General features: G+C 43.1%; 2 protein-coding genes across 4 annotated transcripts in view; both read left to right on the top strand.

Moving 5' to 3' along the window:
* LOC110530426 (solute carrier family 22 member 23) overlaps window positions 1-10,692 on the top strand; it is an 83,551-nt gene extending 72,859 nt beyond the window's left edge. For both annotated transcript variants that reach the window (XM_021613484.3, XM_090182441.1), the window contains exon 10: window positions 1,489-10,692. In XM_021613484.3, coding sequence (XP_021469159.3) covers window positions 1,489-3,073 — 1,585 coding nt within the window. In that variant the 3' untranslated portion in view covers window positions 3,074-10,692. The remainder of the gene's footprint in view (window positions 1-1,488) is intronic.
* Window positions 10,693-11,441: 749 nt separating this feature from the next.
* On the top strand, window positions 11,442-17,939 carry LOC110530425 (tubulin beta-2A chain). 2 transcript variants are annotated; one of them, XM_021613482.3, is made up of 4 exons: window positions 11,442-11,681; window positions 12,180-12,288; window positions 15,772-15,882; window positions 16,508-17,939. In XM_021613482.3, exons 1-4 carry the CDS (start codon window positions 11,625-11,627, stop codon window positions 17,599-17,601), a joined length of 1,371 nt encoding a protein of 456 aa, XP_021469157.1. In that variant the 5' UTR covers window positions 11,442-11,624; the 3' UTR covers window positions 17,602-17,939. The 2 variants fall into 2 exon arrangements, with proteins under 2 accessions (XP_021469157.1, XP_090038566.1); XM_090182440.1 differs by lacking the exons at window positions 11,442-11,681; window positions 12,180-12,288 and adding an exon at window positions 12,561-12,656.
* The last annotated feature ends 2,163 nt before the right edge of the window (window positions 17,940-20,102 follow it).

The raw sequence follows: 20,102 nt of genomic DNA, 5'->3' as shown, positions 1-20,102 counted from the left end.
TTCTGAAGGCACTGCATAATGAGTGCAAAAGCGTATGTGTGTGTGTGTGTGTGTGTGTGTGTGTGTGTGTCGGTATGTGCGTGTGTGTGTTGTGTCGGTATGTGCGTGTGTGTTTGTGTGTGTGTGTGTTATACACTGTATGTGTGTTTGTATGTAATGTATGTGAACGTGTGTGGGTTTCGTGTCAGTGTAGTGTGAGTTTGTATATAGTGTGTATGTATAGTCTTGTGAGTGTACATAGAGTGAGTGCAAGATAGGGTCAGCGTAGGTAGACCAAGTAACCATTTCAGTAATTATTGAATTAAATGCGGGAATAATGACATGCAAATCTGGGAAGCTTCGTGTTCACATTGCCCTAAAAAAGGGAACCGAAACCGTGTATTTCAAGCTAACCGAATTCAGACTACCTCTCGAGATGGTCTCATTTCGGTTCGCTTTGGGGGCTCTTTTGACAGGTCTCAGTTCCTTTTGGAGTGTTCACACTGCACAGAAAAATTAAGTGAACTGCACTGAGTTCACAAAAATGGTCTGAAAGGTGCCAAGTGTGAAAACACCCATACTTACATCGACCATGTAGAGCGAGATCACACAGTCATCCGTAACAGGGGCTTTCAAGCAAGACTCAGTGTTGTATTTCTCGAAGTGAGCATAAAAGGCATTTAGCTCGTTTGATAGTTCTGCATCACTGGGCATCTCATGGCTGGATTTCCCTTCGTAATCTGTTATCGTCTGCAAAACCTGCCACATAAGACGAGCGTCGGAGTTGGTGTCCTTTTGCATGTTTGATATTGCGTCGGAGGTCGCAGCAGGCGTTGTTGTATGTGTCCATGTCCGTGTCCTGTTCCTTGTAAGGAGTAGCTCTAGCCTTTAGCCCAGCGCAGATATTGCCAATAATCAATGTTTTTGTTTTGGTTACGTTCGTATTGCTACTGTGGGGACGACGTTGTCTATGCTGCACTTAATGATGAAGCCTGTGACTGATGTGGTAAACTCCTCAATGGTATCGGATTAATCATGGTATTGCAGCACTCTCTGCGGTTGTGACCTTAAAATGGCTGATAGGATATGTCAATAACACAATAATCACCAAGTTTGTCTTCGTAAGGAAATTAGTCTAGTAGGGGCTTGAATGTGCCATTGAATGTGAACATAGAGAACCTTGAAATTGAATAAATTCAGACAGTAACTAAGCAGATCGTTGCACTGGAAATAGCAGAGGTTGCAGGGCACACCCTTTCTAAAGAATGGATCAGATTTAAAGACAGTGGTGCGGTTTTGGAATCGGAAGTAGTCATGTGCTTCAGATATGGTGACTTCCTAGCTGACGTTCCATGTCTCACTTTGTAGGGGTGGTGGTCTGTATCGCCTCAAATCTATATGAGAGCTGCCTAGGAGAGTAGGGGGCAAGGGTGGGTGTGAGATTGGGTGTAGATGTGTAGATTTCAGAAGTGATGGCTGACATGACGTTCCTTGTCTCTCTCTCCGTAGGGGTGGTGGTTTGGGCCTGGTACTAGCCAGCGCTGGCTTCGGCATGCTGACCGCCCCCATCATGGAGCTGCACAATCAGAAGGGCTACTTCCTCCACCACATCATCTTCGCCTGTTGCACCCTCATCTGCATCATCTGCATTCTCCTCCTCCCCGAGACGCGCTACCAGCCCCTGCCCGAGACCCTGGCCGATGGGGAGTGTTACACCCGCCAACCCCTGATGCCCCCCAAGAAGCCTGGCGAACAGCGCCTCCTCCTGGCCCAGTCGGAGAGCAGCAGGGACTACACCCGGGTCCACGACACACCACTGCACGAGGCGGCCGCCACCACCGTCTTCACCATGGACTCCACGGCATCCTCCGCTGTTGACCTCACGGCACCGTCGTTTATAGTTATTTTGCCGCCCCGCGCTACAGAGTTGACGTCATTCCAGCCTGATCCTGATACTGTGCCCCTGGTTAAGAAAGACCTCAATGGGAAATCCGTTACGCCCCCATCTGGTACTCCCATGGCGGCCCTAGATAAGGCAGACGTTGTACTGCCTAGTAAAGAGCACCTGTTATCTTCCACACCTAGAAATAGTGCCCTCACTCCCTCCAATTCCCTTCTGAAGTCTGAAGATTCTACTGATATACCCCTAATTGAGATTCTACTGATATACCCCTCAGCCCCCTCCCCTACTAAGGACGTTACCACTGCCACTGATACAGAAGACCTCCCTACCTCCATCTTGGTCAACACCATTCCCCCTGTTATTGAAACCCATCCTATCTCTTCATTGGACTCAACCACTCCACCAGTACTTGATTCATCCTCTACCTCCACATTGGACTCTACCCCTCCCCCTGTCATAAAAAGCACCCCTACATTGGACTCTACCATTCCCCCTGTCATAGAAACTCCTTGTACCTTGGGCTCTACCACTCACCCTGTAATTGTCCCTATCCCCCCTTCTCCAACACCCTCCCCTACTGTCATCAATGACATTGTTCCCCTTCCCCCCATGGTCGACTGTACCACTCCTATTGATTCTACTGACCCCATCACCACAGATTCGATCATTCCCATTCTAATAGACTCTGTAGATGACAATATCCCCCCTCCTCCTACCCATAATTCAGACTGTACCATTCCCCCTGTCACAGACTCTGTCCATACTCCAGAGTTGGACTCTTCATGTGTTAAGGATGTTGTTGTCTCTCCCTCTTCCCCTGTCGTAGCTCATTCCCCTGTTCATTACCCCACCCCCCTATCACCACCACTGCCACCCATTGACTCAGTTCATATCCCAACAACAGTGGACTCTTCCACTCCCCCTGTCATAGACACTGTTCACCCCCTCACTGTGGACTCTACCACTCTCCCCATCACAGACATTGTTCAACCCCTTACATTGGACTCTACAACTCTGCTTTTCATAGACTCACTTCTCCCCAACATAACAGACTCTGAGACCACAGAGGCGGCCCCTGCTTCCACAATAATGGACTGCACCATCTCCTCCCCAATAGACTCAGGTATCCTCCCCGTAATGGATTGTGCCATCTCAGAAAACAGCGCTGTCAACGGGGTGGTGTCTTCATGATCCAAGGCTCCACCTGTGGAACAAGGAGGTGGGCCCCTCCCTCATGGAGGAAGAAGCCCTAGACACCCATGTCACATGACGGGGGTCACTAACTGGTCTGTCAGGCCTCAGACATTTCAGCTGCTCTGTCGGGAGACTGCAAGTGACAAACAGGAGGGTAACAGCTTGAGCTTGGGCCAAGTTTTTTTGTGTCATACATCTTACTGGGAACAGCCAGAGAACAGGACAGGGTTGTGGTGACAGTGATGAGTGGTTAGGGACAGTTCAAAATTTACTGGGAGGGTAATGCGTTTTTTCCCCTAGGTTTACATTCACCCTATTTGCAGGTTTTACTATATGATTTATTCCATCATCTGCTTGCATGCACCTCCCCTATATCAAGATGTTTTGGAGGTTCCATTATGCACTGCACTTCTCCACATACTAACTATACCACAGGCTAATATAGTCTACCAGTCTAACTGTCTATCCTGCCCTCTATCCACCTTTCATAGTGACAATAGTGGTAGGTGGATAGTTTGTCCAGATCTGCAATAACTAGCGATCATACCACACATAATATCATTCAAAGCTGCACCAATATAAGTGTAGAGACCAGGTGCATCATTGCGCATGAAAGAACAGTGAAGACATGAGATATGCTGCTCAAAAATCTCCCCTATACTGTAAATCTTGTTTTAGGGACTGTACAATTATTCTACCTAGACTAGCCTAGAACACATTATTGCTTTCAAGTCAGTACATTTTACTCTAGGCTGTGAACTGCAGTGAAAATGTCATTTGAATAATATTTCATTCCATTCATTCCATTTGGCTCAATTGTTGGTCTGCTCTAGAACAAGGGTCTCCAACAGGTCCAGTAGATCGCATCCCACCTATGAGTAGCTCGCAGCCCACCTATGAGTAGCTCGCAACCCACCTATGAGTAGCTCGCAGCCCACCTATGAGTAGCTCGCAGCTCACTTATGAGTAGCTCGCAACCCACCTATGAGTAGCTCGCAGCCCACCTATGAGTAGCTCGCAGCTCACCTATGAGTAGCTCGCAGCCCGCCTATGAGTAGCTCGCAACCCACCTATGAGTAGCTCGCAGCCCACCTATGAGTAGCTCGCAGCCCACCTATGAGTAGCTCGCAACCCACCTATGAGTAGCTCGCCAAATAATTCTGAAAGTACATGCAATATTCACATGGCCCAGTGCAAACTGTCATAAACAAATCTCTCAAGTATCAGACACCGCAGCTTCCCAGCTACTATCTAATAAATGCAACGTTGGCATTATCCCACCCCTGGTTAGCCACTAAAGGCCTTAAAAGCCAAACGTAAAACAATATCTGCCAATTAATTTTCCAGCAATATTGCCCTGGTCTGTCTGTGTGATGCACATGTTTGTCTATCACTTCATGTGGAGCCAGTTGATGTGATAACTGTCTTGTGGGTTTCCCCAAAGCCTTCTCAATCAAATGTTGACTGCAAAGTCATGAGTAAGTATATCATTTGTGTCTAAACTGAACAAAAATATAAATGCAACATGCAACCATTTCAAAGATTTAACTGAGTTACAGTTCATATAAGAAAATCAGTCAATTTAAACAAATTCATTAGGCCCTAATCTATGGATTTCACATGAATGGGAATACATATATGCATCTGTTGGTCACAGATAAAAAAATAAATAAAAAAAATTAAAGTAGGGGCGTGTATCAGAGAACTAGTCATTATCTGGTGTGACCACCATTTACCTCACACAGCGCGGCATCTCCTTCACATAGAGTTGATCAGGCTGTTGATTGTGGCCTGTGGAATGTTGTCCCACTCCTCTTCAATGATTGTGCAAGGTTACTGGATATTGCCGGGAACTGTAACACGCTGTCGTACGCTTCAGTCCAGAGAATCCCAAACATGCTCAGTGAGTGACATGTCTGGTGAGTAGCCAGGCCATGGAAGAACTGGGACAGGAACTTCCAGGAATTGTGCACAGATCCTTGCGACACGGGCCATGCATTATCATGCTGAAACATGAGGTGATGGTGGCGGATGAATGGCACCACAATGGGCCTCAGGATCTCGTCACGGTATCTCTGTGCATTCAAATTGCCATTGATAAAATGCAATTGTATTTGTTATCCGTAGCTTATGCCTGCCCATACCATAACCCACCTCCACCATGGGGCACTCAGTTGTAAGGCCTCTTGGACGTACAGCCAAATTCTCTAATATGATGTTGGAAGTGGCTTATGGTAGAGAAATTAACATTCAATTGTCTGGTAACAGGTCTGGTGGAAATTCCTGCGGTCAGTATGCCCATTGCTCGTTCCCTCAAAACTTGAGACATCTGTGGCATTGTGTTGTGTGACAAAGCTGCACATTTTAGAGTGGCCTTTTATTATCCCCAGCACAAGGTGCACCTGTGTAATGATCTTTCTGTTTAATCAGCTCCTTGATATGCCACACCTGTCAGGTCGATAGATTATCTTTGCAAATGAGAAATGCTCACTTACAGGAAGTAAACAAATTTGTGCATAACATTTTAGAGAAATAAGCTTTTTTTGTATGGAAAATGTCTGGGATCTTTTATTTCAGCTCATGAAACATGGAAACAACATGTTTTGCGTTCATAAACTTCATAAACTTTGCCATGAAATAAGTAGCAGCAGTACAGAACCATCGCTAGACCGGCACATTAGACGGCACATTCCTCACTTGTGGAATTAAAGGGCCAGATGTGGAACTAAAGGGGAATTACACTCAAAGATCAATTTATTTGTTTTTTCCAGACCTAAAAAAAATATGTATTCTGATGTGATTTTAAGCGTTGACATGGACTCAGAACATCCAATTTTGTTGTTTCTTAATGAACTATTATTGTAATTTTGAGTTTTAAATTGTTTTAATCTAAACCCACAATTTATTTTTTACTGAGAACTTAATTTGGGAAAATATTCAATTTATTTTTTTAAATTAAAATTATTTTACAAGGGCCCCCTTTTTAGAGTTGTTCATTAACCATTATTTTTTTACCAGTTATATTCACAGAAAAAAAATATCTTGTACACTAAGGACCTGGCGATGAATTGCAGGGGAGAGGAGAAAAGGAAGAATGTGCCTATTTGAAAGCTTGAAAAAATGTGTAACTCGAGACGCGTTACATTTTTAAGCTTTTCATGCTAGAAAAGGTTGGAGACCCCTGGTCTAGAAATACACAGTAGCAGGCCATTCTGGCATTATTTTAAGTTCTGATACTGAGATGCGCTGTCTGTTACGGATCCTCATTCTCCTAAGTCGTGCTATAATAATGTGGCCACATATGCTCCCAACAGGCCCAGTTGTTCAGGAAAGTGTCATGCGTGCTCTGCCTCCGAGCAGCTATTCCTCGCGCACCTAGAACCTAACACTTCAATATAGCCTAAATATGTGTAATTTAACTTTTGGATTACCTTTTACGTGTGGCATAAACACAACCAGTCACAATATTTTAATTGGATTAAGCTACTTCAAAAGACTCCTGTAGGCTACATGCGTACATTTGTCCAACATTTTATTCAGGCATTCAAACTGTCCAGATTGTGGTGTTGAAAACGCAAACCATGATGATGAAGCAGCCGAAGTCCGTATAATTTGCTTATTGGTTGTTGTCCATTGGCACAGAGACCTGTTGGTGGAAAATTTGTTGCATATATTTTATATAATTATAAACCGGGTGGTTGGAGCCCTGAATGCTGATTGGCTGAAAGTTGTGGTATATCAGACTGTATACCATGGGTATGACAAGAAAAAATATTTGTACTGTTCTAATTACGCTGGTAACCAGTTTATAATAGCAATAAGGCACCTCAGGGTTTGTGGTATATGACCAATATATCGTGGCTAATGGCTGTATTGAGGCATTCCGCATTGCGTTGTGCATAAGATTAGCCCTTAGCCGTGGTATTTTGGCCATATACCACACCCCCTCGAGCATTATTGCTTAAATATGGCATCAACATTTAGAAAATCTGATTTCCACCTAGCTGATCATTGTCTGTAGCTTGCTCTGATTGTGGTGTAGGTCTAATGAAACAGGCCGGGAGCATTAGCTCTGTCCATGGTGGTCGGCGAACTCTCAACCTTCTGGCCCGTAGCCCTACGTTGCATCGACTGTGCCACAAAAGCAGGATGAAGTGGAAAAGTCACATTTATAGACACAGGGTCACTATAGTTATTGTTATTTGTGGTCACAAACATTATTTAGAGTTAATTCTATGAGGGGGGACGGTGTGCAATTATTTTTTACAATACAAGGGGAGTGTTGTGTGAAAATATTTTTTACTTTGAGGATGGGGGGTGCCATTTTTTTAGTACACCTCGAAAATGTTGAACTGTCCCTTACTCAGCCACAGTCTGAAACTGTCAGTAATTATGAAGTCGTCAGCGTGTGACTTTGTTGTTGTTGGGAGAATCCTGAATGTCATTTTAGACTGAGAGACTACCAGCCAAAACTCCATTTAGAATCCTTTATCCCAAAGGTTAGTTGGAGATTCCATAAATACCACAAAAAAAAACATTTGACTGTACATTTGCCTCAACTGCAGACTTAGATGTATGTCCAATGTGTTTGATGATGTACATTTGCCTTATCATGTAGAAAAAAATACTTCAAGAATACAAAGCAGAATTTTGAATGTCAACAGTGCCAGATTTCTCCTAATTGTTCTTGTTGTCGCTGAAATTAGTACTCAGAAACCAATTGGAATCTGTGTAGGGAAAAGAGCAATTTGCCAAACATGAAAAACCAAAAGTAAATTTTGCTGCCCGAATGAACTGCCAATCGAAGGGCAATAAAGACAAGTATTGGAGGAATTTTGATGTATTAGACAATGAGTTAAAATCACAAGTGAAACATCTCAAGACTCCAGTCCTTGTAATACAGGCATGTGTGTATGAAAGGTTAGAGAGAAGGAGAGAATGACTTGAACTGAAGAGGCATGCTCCAAAGTTAAAAAGACAATAGACTGTTTATGTCTGAAATGACAGTAGAAAAGGAGAGCTTTACCGGTGATGTGGTTTAAGTGAGTGGTCAGTTGGTCCTGTAGGGCTATGTTGTGATTATTGACGGTGTGGTCCTGAAAGTGAAACATTTATTTTTATTTTTTTTACTATTTCCCTGTTTCATGGGACTGAAGCGTCATCTTTTTATTTTTCCACTCTTTTCATAAATGAAATGAATTGTACTGTATGCAATGGATCTTGTAAACGTGATATTGTAGATAAAATTGCATACTTAATGTTGTTGTGCTACTGATGTTGAGCTTGATTGCAAAAATAAGAACAAAGATTTCCACTATAATCTCAAGGGGCGTGTCCTTAGTGTATACAGCTAGCCGGCACTGTCACCATTATTTGTGTGAATGTAAGTGGCACTTTATCCTTTGCTATGGGGACAGAGCATGTAAACAAAAATGTGAACTTTTCCACAAAACAAAGAAGTGATGTTAAAATGTTACCTAAAAAGGAACAAGAGCCATTGCTCTGAAATGGACACATGAATGACAAAAGTATTTTGTCAAATATATCTGTCATTGCCACCATCTTGTGTGTATTGTGTATGTGTCATTTGCATATTTGTTGTAGTAAAAATATTTTTTGTGTATTCCCTAGAAAAATATACTTGAAAATATTTTCATTTCACCAAAGTATGCAAAAATTATATTTTTGTGATATTGACTAAAATTCTGCTACATTTTGAAATGTAGGCTTACCCCTCTCTGTTTTTGTTGGATTTGTAATTCAAAATATTAACAATCATTAACATTAAGTACTTATTTCATTGTAATCAATACAGACATGATAGAGAAATGCTGTGATCTCTTGACTGTAAAAAACAACAAACATCTTTGATTATTTTTATTAAAATTGTGATGAGGAGCTTTCTTCTTCTTTTTAAAACCCAAATGGCTAGTGTCAACATCATGCTTTACCAACATCTATTATTGACTGACTGTTGACAATAGTACATACCCGACAAACAAAATGGTGGCTATCAGTTCACTAATAAGGCTACTACATCCAATTGTGCAGAGATCTGTGTCAATTGGCCACTGTTTACAAATACAACATCACTCATTTATTGTAAAGCTTCTTTTCAAATCTCATTGATTGATGTCAAATGCCATGGAGTCCACATTCTTATATAGTGTGTTTATTACTATGTATTTAACCAGGAAAATACAATGGCTTTGGAGGTGTCCAAAGTGTTGTGTATGATGCAATAGCAGCCAAAATGATTACTCTACTGTACACTAATCATACAGTAGTCGTCACAACACATACTGTCATGTATTTCTATGGATGTAAAAAATAACTATGATAATACTAAACGTGTAACAACATACTTTATGTTAATTCTCTGGTTATTTCCTGGTAAGTAAGCATGCTGTTAAAGAATATATTATTTTCTTGTGAGATTAATTCCTAATACTACACCCTGTTCACAAGACTCAAGCATGATGCAGAAAGGATATGTGAAACAAGTTAAACTTCAGTACACCCCTATATGGGCCTACTCACTTGTTTAATCTCCAATACACCCTAGGCCTCAAAGCACAATGTATCCTGGTGCACAATGTATCCTGCCAACTCAGAGTAGTTAACTCAGGAGTAAAGTCTCCCCTAGTTACAGATCTAGGATCAGCTTCCCCTCCCCTGATCCTAAACTTAACCATTGATTGGGAAGCTGCTAAACTGACCCAAGATCAGTGTCTAGGGGCAACTTCACCCCAGTCCGATTAGCTTGTTTGGCTAGCAGTGATGTGAGGAGGCTGCTGTTGTGAACAGTCTGTCTGAGCACTCTTATCACTTCAATAACAGACTCAACATGTTGTATATGTACAATACAATACACTTACTTTACTGTACATTCTGTCACTGTACTGTCTATTCACACTGGAACAACAAAATAGCTCAATCTTACAGATGTTAAAGAGGATATTGTCTTCAGCTGTACAGTAGTTCTCACCGCCCATTTCCTGAAATGCAACCTCACCATCTCATTGGTTCGCTGAGACACACATGCACTGACACACAGGAACAAATGGTGTAACCTCACATGTAAAATTTGATTTTTAATTTGCATTCTGGTCATTTAGCAGATTCTCTTATCTTCAAATGTCACAATACAACACATTGCAACCTTACATTACAGTCTCAGATGTCATATGTAATAGCAAAGTCAGCACCAGGCGCTAGTGTATGGTAAGAGTTGGGTGATGGCTTGGAGAGTGGCTATAGTTAAACAGAAAAAGTAGATAAACCATAGAATACATTCAGGTAAAGATGATTTTCTCTAGGTTCATAGGTTGTTCATAGGTTGTGCCATCATACAGTGGTTTGGAAAGGGTTTAAAACTGAACAAATCAGGTTTTCAACTGATCAAATCTTCACTCATCCTACATGCAACCAAACATCTATATTGGTGAAATGAAAAAGAACCCTAATATGGCACAGAGTTTCTTTTGGTGCAAGATTTGAATGAATGAATGTAAAAATGACAGACTACCAGTTACATTTTTATTTGGGGATTTTGAATAATGCACTTGTATATAAGCCACGTGACGTTGTAATAAACTTCACTATTTATTGATGAATGGTGTATTCCTGGGTCTTTGTTCTTCAGACTATTTCCAAGACACCTCTTGATACTGAATCTTGAGGTGTTTGAGTTGTCCCTTGTTTTACCAGTTGATGTTCTCTCTATCCCAAGATCATGCCATGGGTATAAAGTGTGTTGATGCTATATGTTGAGGATCAGTTTTCAATATGTCACTTGCTTATTGAATTGAGGCTGTGCTAGACAGTCATTCCATAAATGTGGTTTAGTATTTAGTATTTTTATTGATCTTTAAATTATAAGACCATTCTACTCAACCAACTATTAACCCACTGATGCTGCCAATATATTTCTCTGCTTGGAAAACTCTGATTTTAACCACTTCCTGTTGTATAATGTCATACAATACCTCAATACCCTGTAAACATGCTCCTAGGGGTAAACTACTCCCCGCTCTACTAAACAAGTGATCAATAAAAACGAATATGTCTGTCTTGAGAATGGCATTGACAACATTGTGGATGATGTAGTTGCAGAGCTCCAAACTGACATCTATTGGACATAATGTACACTGAAACGGATGCAGGAAGGCAATCTAGAAGGTGGGCACGATGCCTAGCTTACATTGAACAGGGGGATATTTATGAACTATCAAGTTGCATTTCCTTAACTTGGCAAATAATAACAATGCGCCATGTTTTAGATGAAAAGTGATGCAGCAGCATCCTCAACCAGTCCACTGGCCCACTGCATCAAACGTTGCCCGCTGATAGGCTGGTGCGCGAGATTGGGATGCAGCGCCGGTGTGACGTCAGCATCAACATGATGACTCTCCCTGAGCTCATCACTCGCCCCAGTAATGTAAAAACTGCTGAGAGGCGACACATGCAAGGGTAGCAAAGAGGTTGAGGACATCGGTGTTAGCTGAGACAAAAGGCTACTGTCTGCTTGCACCCACAAGGCATCATCATGAGGGAGATTGTTCATATCCAGGCCGGGCAATGTGGAAACCAGATTGGTGCCAAAGTAGGTGGCATGTTTATATTTGTATACTGACGCAGTGGTTGTTATAGAGCAATAACTATTTTGTTAGGTGTTTGAAATGTTGAGACCTGCATGCTTTTTTCGCCCATGTAACAAAAAAATAGGCCTATGTCGCACTTCATTTTCCAAGACATCAAATTCCCAAATACCCATCCAATATTTTGGTATAATATTTTTGGCCTAATGTGTTATGGAAATTAGTATTTAATTTATTTAGAAATATTACATGCTATTCGATTGATATGGGTGTGGTCCTATGGACTTGGGCTAGGAGGCAAAGTGTCTGCAGTGGTGTCGCGCATCTGGGCCGATGAGTCATGGTATCACCATGCGCAATAGGGATAGGGCTACGCACGAAGACCGTTCGGTATTTTTCAATGCGTCTTGAACAGGTCATAGCCAGAGCACAGAAAATATTTATCTCTTAGTTCAAACCTTTAAACATCAGTTGCAGTACCTACATCTCTGTCCCATTCACAGTTCTGGGAGGTCATAAGTGACGAACACGGCATCGACCCCACCGGAAGTTACCAAGGTGACAGTGACCTGCAGCTGGAGAGGATAAACGTGTACTACAATGAAGCATCGGGTATATATGCATATATTTGTCTAGACTGTGCATGAAGTAATCTCTGCATGCATCTGAACATGTGTTTAAATAAAATAATAAACCATAAGCACACTGTAATATCACTTGGCTTTCCCCCAAATTAAAACAAAAGTAAATCAATATTCCCTGGTGATAAAAACTGCAGACCTCATTGGATTTGCAAAGCCATGCTCTGTAGGGCTAATCCAAACTGAGTATGTGACATTGTAACCATAATATCTGTCTGGGTGCAGTGGGCCCTGTGGCAGGGCAGGGGAAATGAGGACAGCAGAAGGTACCTGCCAATCTCTCTCCCTCCCTCCCTCCATCCCTCTCTGGCAGGGCAGGGGAAATGAGGACAGCAGCAGGTACCTGCCAATCTCCCTCCCTCCCTCCCTCCCTCCCTCCCTCCCTCCCTCGTTATTTCTCTCTCTCCCTCTATCCTCTCTCCCTCTATCTCACTATATTACATTCAATGGAATTTATTGGCATGGGAAACATATGTTAGCATTGCCAAAGCAAGTGACAAAGATAATAAACAAAAGTGAAATAAACAATCAAACAGCAAACTCTATATCTGTCTCTACATCGGGGGTCAAGTATACATCTGCAGTCTCTGTAAAACCGACACAACCCTAATGTTTGTCTGCTGTCTGTGTGTTGGTCTGATATTTCTTAGCCAGGGATTTGAAGGTAATTGCCATGCAGCATCCCCTCCTTTTTGTCTCCGGCTCTTTGCCATACTGAGCAGTCAGTCTTCTTTGCCAAACCAACCAGGCTGCAGAACCTAGGTCCTATGAGGCCAACATGTCCTGTGGTTAGCTCTGATCATATTCCCAGTGTGTGCAAATGCTAAGCATTATTGATCCCTCTTATTTCACAGTTGTCAGGCGTAAATTGAGCTTGCATGTGTGTGAGCAACTCTGCCATCCATTATTGTACATGCATTGTGCATTCGTCGATAAAAAGTTTCCTAAAATAACAAGGCACTAATTCATAGAGAGATGTGTGTAGCAGCACGTTAACCCTCATACTACCAACATATTTTAGATACATGGATTACCAACTAGGGTCATTGTCCCCAAGAGTAATCTATTGGAAAAAGCAACCTTCATAGAAAATGTAAAATGAATTCTAATCAAAATATAATTAGACATGTAAATAATGTTATCTGAAATAAAATTAAAATAACTAAACAGACGGTTATATTTGCAAAATTACAGTTAATTTGCATATTCTGGAAAACAAAAATAGAAAATTTTCCCATAAATAATGTGCAGCTTTTTTCCAAACTACAAAGTACTAAAAAGCAGATTGACCATCATTTGATTGTAGTATCTTTTAGTTTTTCGACTTTTGGTACTAAATACAAATTTTGTCAAATTTATGTGGCAAAAAACGACTGCCATTTAAAGGGCAGTACAACAACATTTAAATATACTTAATTGTATTCACAAAAAGTTATTAATCTATTGATCCTGAGTGACAATGACCAAAAATATGGCTTAGTTTTCTTTATTTACTTACCCCACAGCCAGAATTAGCATTGCTGCTAGTGAAACAATGGGAGTGGCAGGGCCTATTTTTATTTTTTTACCTTTATGGCAGGATGCTTACAAATCCTCAAAGTCACTTCAAACCAATGTTATAGCAACCCAAATACCACATAAAGTTGCACATACAGTACCAGTCAAAGTTTAGACACACCTACTCATTCAAGGGTTTTTCTTTATTTCAACTATTTTCTACATAGTCAAATAATAGTGAAGACATCAAAACTATGAAATAACACATATGGAATCATGTAGTAACCAAAAAAGTGTTCAACAAATCTAAATATATTTTATATTTGAGATTCTTCAAAGTAGCCACCCTTTGCCTTGATGACAGCTTTGCACACTCTTGGCATTCTCTCAAAGAGATTTATGAGGAATGATTTTCTGACAGTCTTGAAGAAGTTTGCTGAGAACTTGTTGTTTCATGCACGTCTTCTTGAAAATGACCGGACCAAGGTGCAGCGTGGTGAGCGTACATTTTCCTTTATTTTTAAATGTTGCCAACAAAACAATAAACAACAAAAACTAATGTGAAGCTCTGTAAGGTTATACATGCACAAACGGAGACAACTACCCACAAATACAAAAGGAAAAAAGGCTGCCTAAGTATGATTCCCAATCAGAGACAACGATAGACAGCTGTCTCTGATTGAGAAACATGCCTGGCCAAAACATAGAAACAGAAAACATAGAAATAAAGAAACTAGACTGCCCACCCTAGTCACACCCTGGCCTACCCAAAATAGAGAATAAAAGCCTCTCTATTGTTGCTTGAAACGACAGATTTTTTATGGAATATCTACATAGGCGTACAGAGGCCCATTATCAAGCAACCATCACTCCTGTGTTCCAGTGGCATGTTGTGTTAGCTAATCCATTTTAAAAGGCTAATTGATAATTAGAAAACCCGTTTGCAATTATGTTAGCACAGCTGAAAACTGTTGTGCTAATTAAAGAAGCAGTAAAACTGGCCTTCTTTAGACTAGCTGAGTATCTGGAGCATCAGCATTTGTGGGTTCGATTACAAGCTAAAAAACTCATCAGTCTATTCTTGTTCTGAGAAATGAAGGCTTTTCCATGCGAGAAATTGCCAAGAAACTGAAGATCTCGTACAACGCTGTGTACTACTCCCTTCACAGAACAGCGCAAACTGGCTCTAACCAGACTAGAAAGAGGAGTGGGAGGCCCCGGTGCACAACTGCAAGAGGAAATGGAAATGTACATTAGAGTGTCTAGTTTGAGAACCAGACACCTCACAAGTCCTCAACTGGTAGCTTCATTAAATAGTACCCGCATATCACCAGCCTCAAAAGTCAACAGTGAAGACGTGACTCCGGGATGCTGGCCACTCTAATGTACTTGTTCTCTTGCTCAGTTGTGCACCGGGGCCTCCCACTCCTCTTTCTATTCTGGTCTGGGAGATGCCATCTTGTTCTGAATCAATTCTGCACAGCACATTTTATTCCCCCTCCCTACTTTGGACTTGAGCTAGGAAGTTCTCTGTGCTGCAGTCTGCAAATGAGGCTAAGTGAGAGAGTGAGACAGAGAGAGAGTGAGAGAGAGAAAGAGAATCAGAGGCAGTCTGTGCTTTGCTCTGTTTAGTAAGCTTTGTAGGAGAGCATGATCAGGGGATGCCTAGTATTTGCCCTCTGTTTCCTTTGTAGATAATGGTAAACCGTTTGTATAAACACACAGTCTCTATTTCCATAGTCCCAAATGCAAGTGGGGAGCAAGATATTTCCTCAGAACATTTTGGGTAAATTTTCTCAGAATCAATGTTTACCGTGTAAGTTGTGCCCTCTGATGTGGCTTCACCATGCTATCTCACCCAGGGTAGTAAACGGTTTGGAGTAAACTGTTTCCGTTGTGCAACGAAATCTGACTAATGAATACACCCTTGATGTCCCTGCCTCTCCTCCCCCCACAGGTAACAAGTTTGTCCCCCGGGCCATCCTGGTGGATCTGGAGCCAGGCACCATGGATTCTGTACGCTCCGGGCCCTTCGGCCAGCTCTTCAGACCAGACAACTTTGTCTTTGGTGAGTAGTGGTTATCATCTAGCCGAATTCCATATCTTTTTGTGCTATCTTGCCTAGCCTGGTCCCAGATCTGTCTGTGCTGTCTTGCCCAATTGGTCATCATCATGTCCTCATCAGCTCTTCCATCTTTGACCCAAAGCATGTAATGTCTGTGACAGCATTCACTGTCATATCCTTTGAAGCGAAGCTTAGTTTACCTTTCACATAGATGTACAGTGTGTTCTCTGTGCAACGTTTCTGCAGTTATGTCAGGCAGAGACAGCCAGAATGGTGACTCAGCAGAATGCAGTCCAGACTGCTACTGCTGCAGTGCTCATCAGGATGGGGATATTGAGCTAAAAAAAATCCACCCCAGGACACCTTACCTATAATACTGAAAAAAGTATAGTAGGCTTACATTCACATCAGTACAGTTAGATTAAAACACTACTTTTATTAGATACAAATTATTCAATGTTGTTTCAATGGAATGGAATTTCTCTTTCACTGGAAATGAATAAATAATGTACGCAATGCATATGCCTGTTACTGGTGACTTGCTTTTCATTCTCCTAGATGTATGGCTAGATGTTTACTAGTACAAAGATGCTATGTCTCTAACCCAGGTTTTTCATGGGTCTTTCAGGTCAGAGTGGAGCTGGTAACAACTGGGCTAAAGGCCACTACACAGAGGGAGCAGAGCTGGTAGACTCTGTCCTGGATGTAGTCAGGAAGGAGTCTGAGAACTGTGACTGCCTCCAGGGCTTCCAGCTCACCCACTCCCTGGGAGGGGGCACCGGCTCTGGCATGGGCACCCTGCTCATCAGCAAGATCCGCGAGGAGTACCCTGACCGCATCATGAACACCTTCAGTGTCATGCCCTCACCCAAGGTGTCCGACACGGTGGTGGAGCCCTACAACGCCACCCTGTCAGTCCACCAGCTGGTGGAGAACACTGATGAGACCTTCAGCATCGACAACGAGGCTCTCTATGACATCTGCTTTCGAACCCTCAAACTCACCACACCCACCTACGGAGACCTCAACCACTTGGTGTCGGCCACCATGAGCGGGGTCACCACCTGCTTGCGCTTCCCCGGTCAGCTCAATGCCGACCTCCGCAAACTAGCCGTCAACATGGTGCCCTTCCCCCGCCTCCACTTCTTCATGCCCGGCTTTGCCCCTCTGACCAGCAGGGGGAGCCAGCAGTACCGTGCTCTCTCCGTGCCCGAACTGACCCAGCAGATGTTTGACGCCAAAAACATGATGGCCGCCTGCGACCCTCGCCACGGCCGCTACCTCACTGTTGCCGCCATCTTCCGCGGGCGCATGTCCATGAAGGAGGTAGACGAGCAGATGTTGAGCGTGCAGAACAAGAACAGCAGCTACTTCGTAGAGTGGATCCCCAACAACGTGAAGACGGCCGTCTGCGACATCCCGCCCCGTGGCCTTAAGATGTCCGCCACCTTCATCGGGAACAGCACGGCCATCCAGGAGCTGTTTAGAAGGATCTCTGAGCAGTTCACTGCCATGTTCCGCCGTAAGGCCTTCCTTCACTGGTACACCGGAGAGGGTATGGATGAGATGGAGTTCACTGAGGCTGAGAGCAACATGAATGATCTGGTGTCTGAGTACCAGCAGTACCAGGACGCCACTGCTGACGAAGTGGGCGAGTACGAGGAAGACGAGTTGGAGGATGCGGATCAGGATGTCCAGCAGCATCATGATGTCCGCCACTGAAGGATGCCAGGTAGAAGCAGCACAGCAGTCTGTATGTTATATCCACCTGTCACTTTAAATGATCAATAGGTATGGAAGGATAGAGGCGCAGAATGAGTTATTGTAGCTGTTTAGCCTAAAGACTACTACTATTGCATTTCATTGTTCTTCAAATATGTCTCGAAGACCATAAGTGTAACATAACAATTATGTGAGTATTATAAATGTCATTGGTTTTCCAATTCATGCTGTGTCAATGTCAATAAAAACAACATCGTTACACTATCGAAACCGAGTTTTGTAACACTTACCTCAGAATGCATTTTCTGTCGCAAAATAAAATGGTCCTGTCCTATGAATATCACTCTCGTTAGCCTTCTTTTCATGGGAATGCTCATTGTATTCAGCAGATGAGATACAATGAACAATCCAGACTTTTCATGAGGTAATGAAGATAGATAGATACGATAAGATAAATATATGTTTTCTGGTTTTTATACAAGGTAAGCATGAAATGTGAGTCATCTTGACTATTGGTTTGTTTTCGCTGTCTGTCTGGGACAGGAGGCACTTTTTTTGATTGAAAGACCAAGATTATTTTTTATTCCTCTTCATCATGATCTGTCAGATAGTAAATCTGATTTAGGGCTGGCCAGACATGGTGACTATCCGATCATCGGGTTTAATGTGTGGGGACGTCCAATGGCAGAATATTTTGCTAATAATGCAAATCTTTGAAAATGTAAACCTAATAGGATCTTTACATATTGGTTCATCACCATATTACACACCTTTATTCCACCTGCTCAATTTGCTTGATATCGTTTACATAAAGGTCCTCTGGCAAGGCTCAAGAGTTTCCGCTTTGTTAGAGGTACAGAAAAATGTACTCAGACTATAAGTGCCGGAACCCCAGTGTTGATTATGCACATTACTACCTTTTGCCTCTTACCATCAGTCTCCTGTCTTTTACATCAGACCATAGGAGTAATACTGTATGCGTCACTTGTCTGTCATATTAGCTTTGAATAGAACATCTGAGATCAGGTCACCTATCTGGCACATTATGTGAGGTCTTGTCATGCCCTGACCATAGAAAGTCCTTATTTTCTATGGTAGAGTAGGTCAGGGTGTGACTAAGGGTTTAGTCTAGTTTATATTTTCTATGTGGGTTTCTAGTTTGTTTTTTCTATGTTGGTGTTTTGGTATGATTCCCAATTAGAGGCAGCTGGCTATCGTTGTCTCTTTGGGGATCATACTTAAGTAGCATTTTTTTACACCTGTGTGTTATGGGATATTGTTTTGAGTTAGTGCACGTAGCATTCTCTGTAGTCACGGTTTGTTATTAGTTTATTGTTTATTTGTTTTAGCCTTTACTAAGTTTCACTTTCTTTAATCAATTATGTGGAACTCAACATACGCTGCACCATGGTCCGTCTATACAAACGAACGTGACAGAATATTCCATCAACAAAGGAACAAGCAGCGTGCCCAGGAGGAGGAAGTATCCTGGACTTGGGAAGAGATTCTGGATGGGAAGGGATCCTGGATTTGGGATGAAATCCTGGCAGGACAGGATCGCCTACCATGGCAGGAGACGCAAGGAGAGAAGGGAGAACAGTGACGACGCCAGGGTTCGCAGCCACGACGCAAGCCCAAGAAGCAGCCTCAAAATTTTTTTGGGGGGGTACACACTTGGTGTTAGGTTGAGGGGTGAGTCAGAGACCGTTGAGGAGTTATTGGATAAATTGGAGGAGAGTGAACGGAGGGGAGAGTTAGAGACCTTCGAGGAGTTGTTGGATAAATTGGAGGAGAGTGAAGCGAGAGAGCTGTTGGTTTGGCGTAGTATGCACGGCATTCGCCCTAGTTCCGGTACAATTGATGCCGGCTATACGCACCAGGTCTCCAGTGCGCCTTCACAGCCCAGTACGTCCTGTGCCAGCTCCTCGCACTTACCGCGCGAGGTGTGTCATCGAACCGGTACCATTGATGCCAGCTATACGCACCAGCTCTCCAGTACGTCTCCACAGCCCGGTACGTCCTGTGCCTGCTCCTCGCACTCTCCCTCAAGTGCGTGTCCCCAGTCCGGTACGTCCTGTGCCTGCTCCTCGCACTCTCCCTCAAGTGCGCCTTCCCAGTCCGGTACGTCCTGTGCTTGCTCCTCGCACTCTCCCTCAAGAGCGTCTTCCCAGTCCGGTACGACCTGTGCCTGCTCCTCGCACTCTCCCTGAAGTGCTTGTCACCAGTCTGGCGCCACCTGTCCCGGCTCCATGCCCTAGGCCTCAAGTGTGCCTTCCCAGTCCGGTACGACCTGTGCCTGCTCCTCGCACTCTCCCTGAAGTGCGTGTTCCCAGTCCGGTACGTCCTGTGCCTGCTCCTCGCACTCTCCCTCAAGTGCGCCTTCCCAGTCCGGTACGTCCTGTGCCTGCTCCTCGCACTCTCCCTCAAGTGCGTCTTCCCAGTCCGGTACGACATGTGCCTGCTCCTCGCACTCTCCCTGAAGTGCTTGTCACCAGTCTGGC

This window comes from Oncorhynchus mykiss, chromosome 8 (genome assembly GCF_057628025.1).
Source record: "Oncorhynchus mykiss isolate SJ-2025 chromosome 8, ASM5762802v1, whole genome shotgun sequence".
NCBI classification, from domain to species: domain Eukaryota; kingdom Metazoa; phylum Chordata; class Actinopteri; order Salmoniformes; family Salmonidae; genus Oncorhynchus; species Oncorhynchus mykiss.
This window is presented reverse-complemented; position numbering and strand designations above follow the sequence as displayed.

Excerpts from the sequence above, each read along its gene's own strand:
- LOC110530425 (XM_021613482.3), top strand. The coding sequence starts at position 11,625 with ATGAGGGAGATTGTTCATATCCAGGCCGGGCAATGTGGAAACCAGATT. Across the intron at positions 12,289-15,771 it reads GTACTACAATGAAGCATCGG|GTAACAAGTTTGTCCCCCGG; the intron begins GTATATATGCAT and ends CTCCCCCCACAG. Across the intron at positions 15,883-16,507 it reads ACCAGACAACTTTGTCTTTG|GTCAGAGTGGAGCTGGTAAC; the intron begins GTGAGTAGTGGT and ends TGGGTCTTTCAG.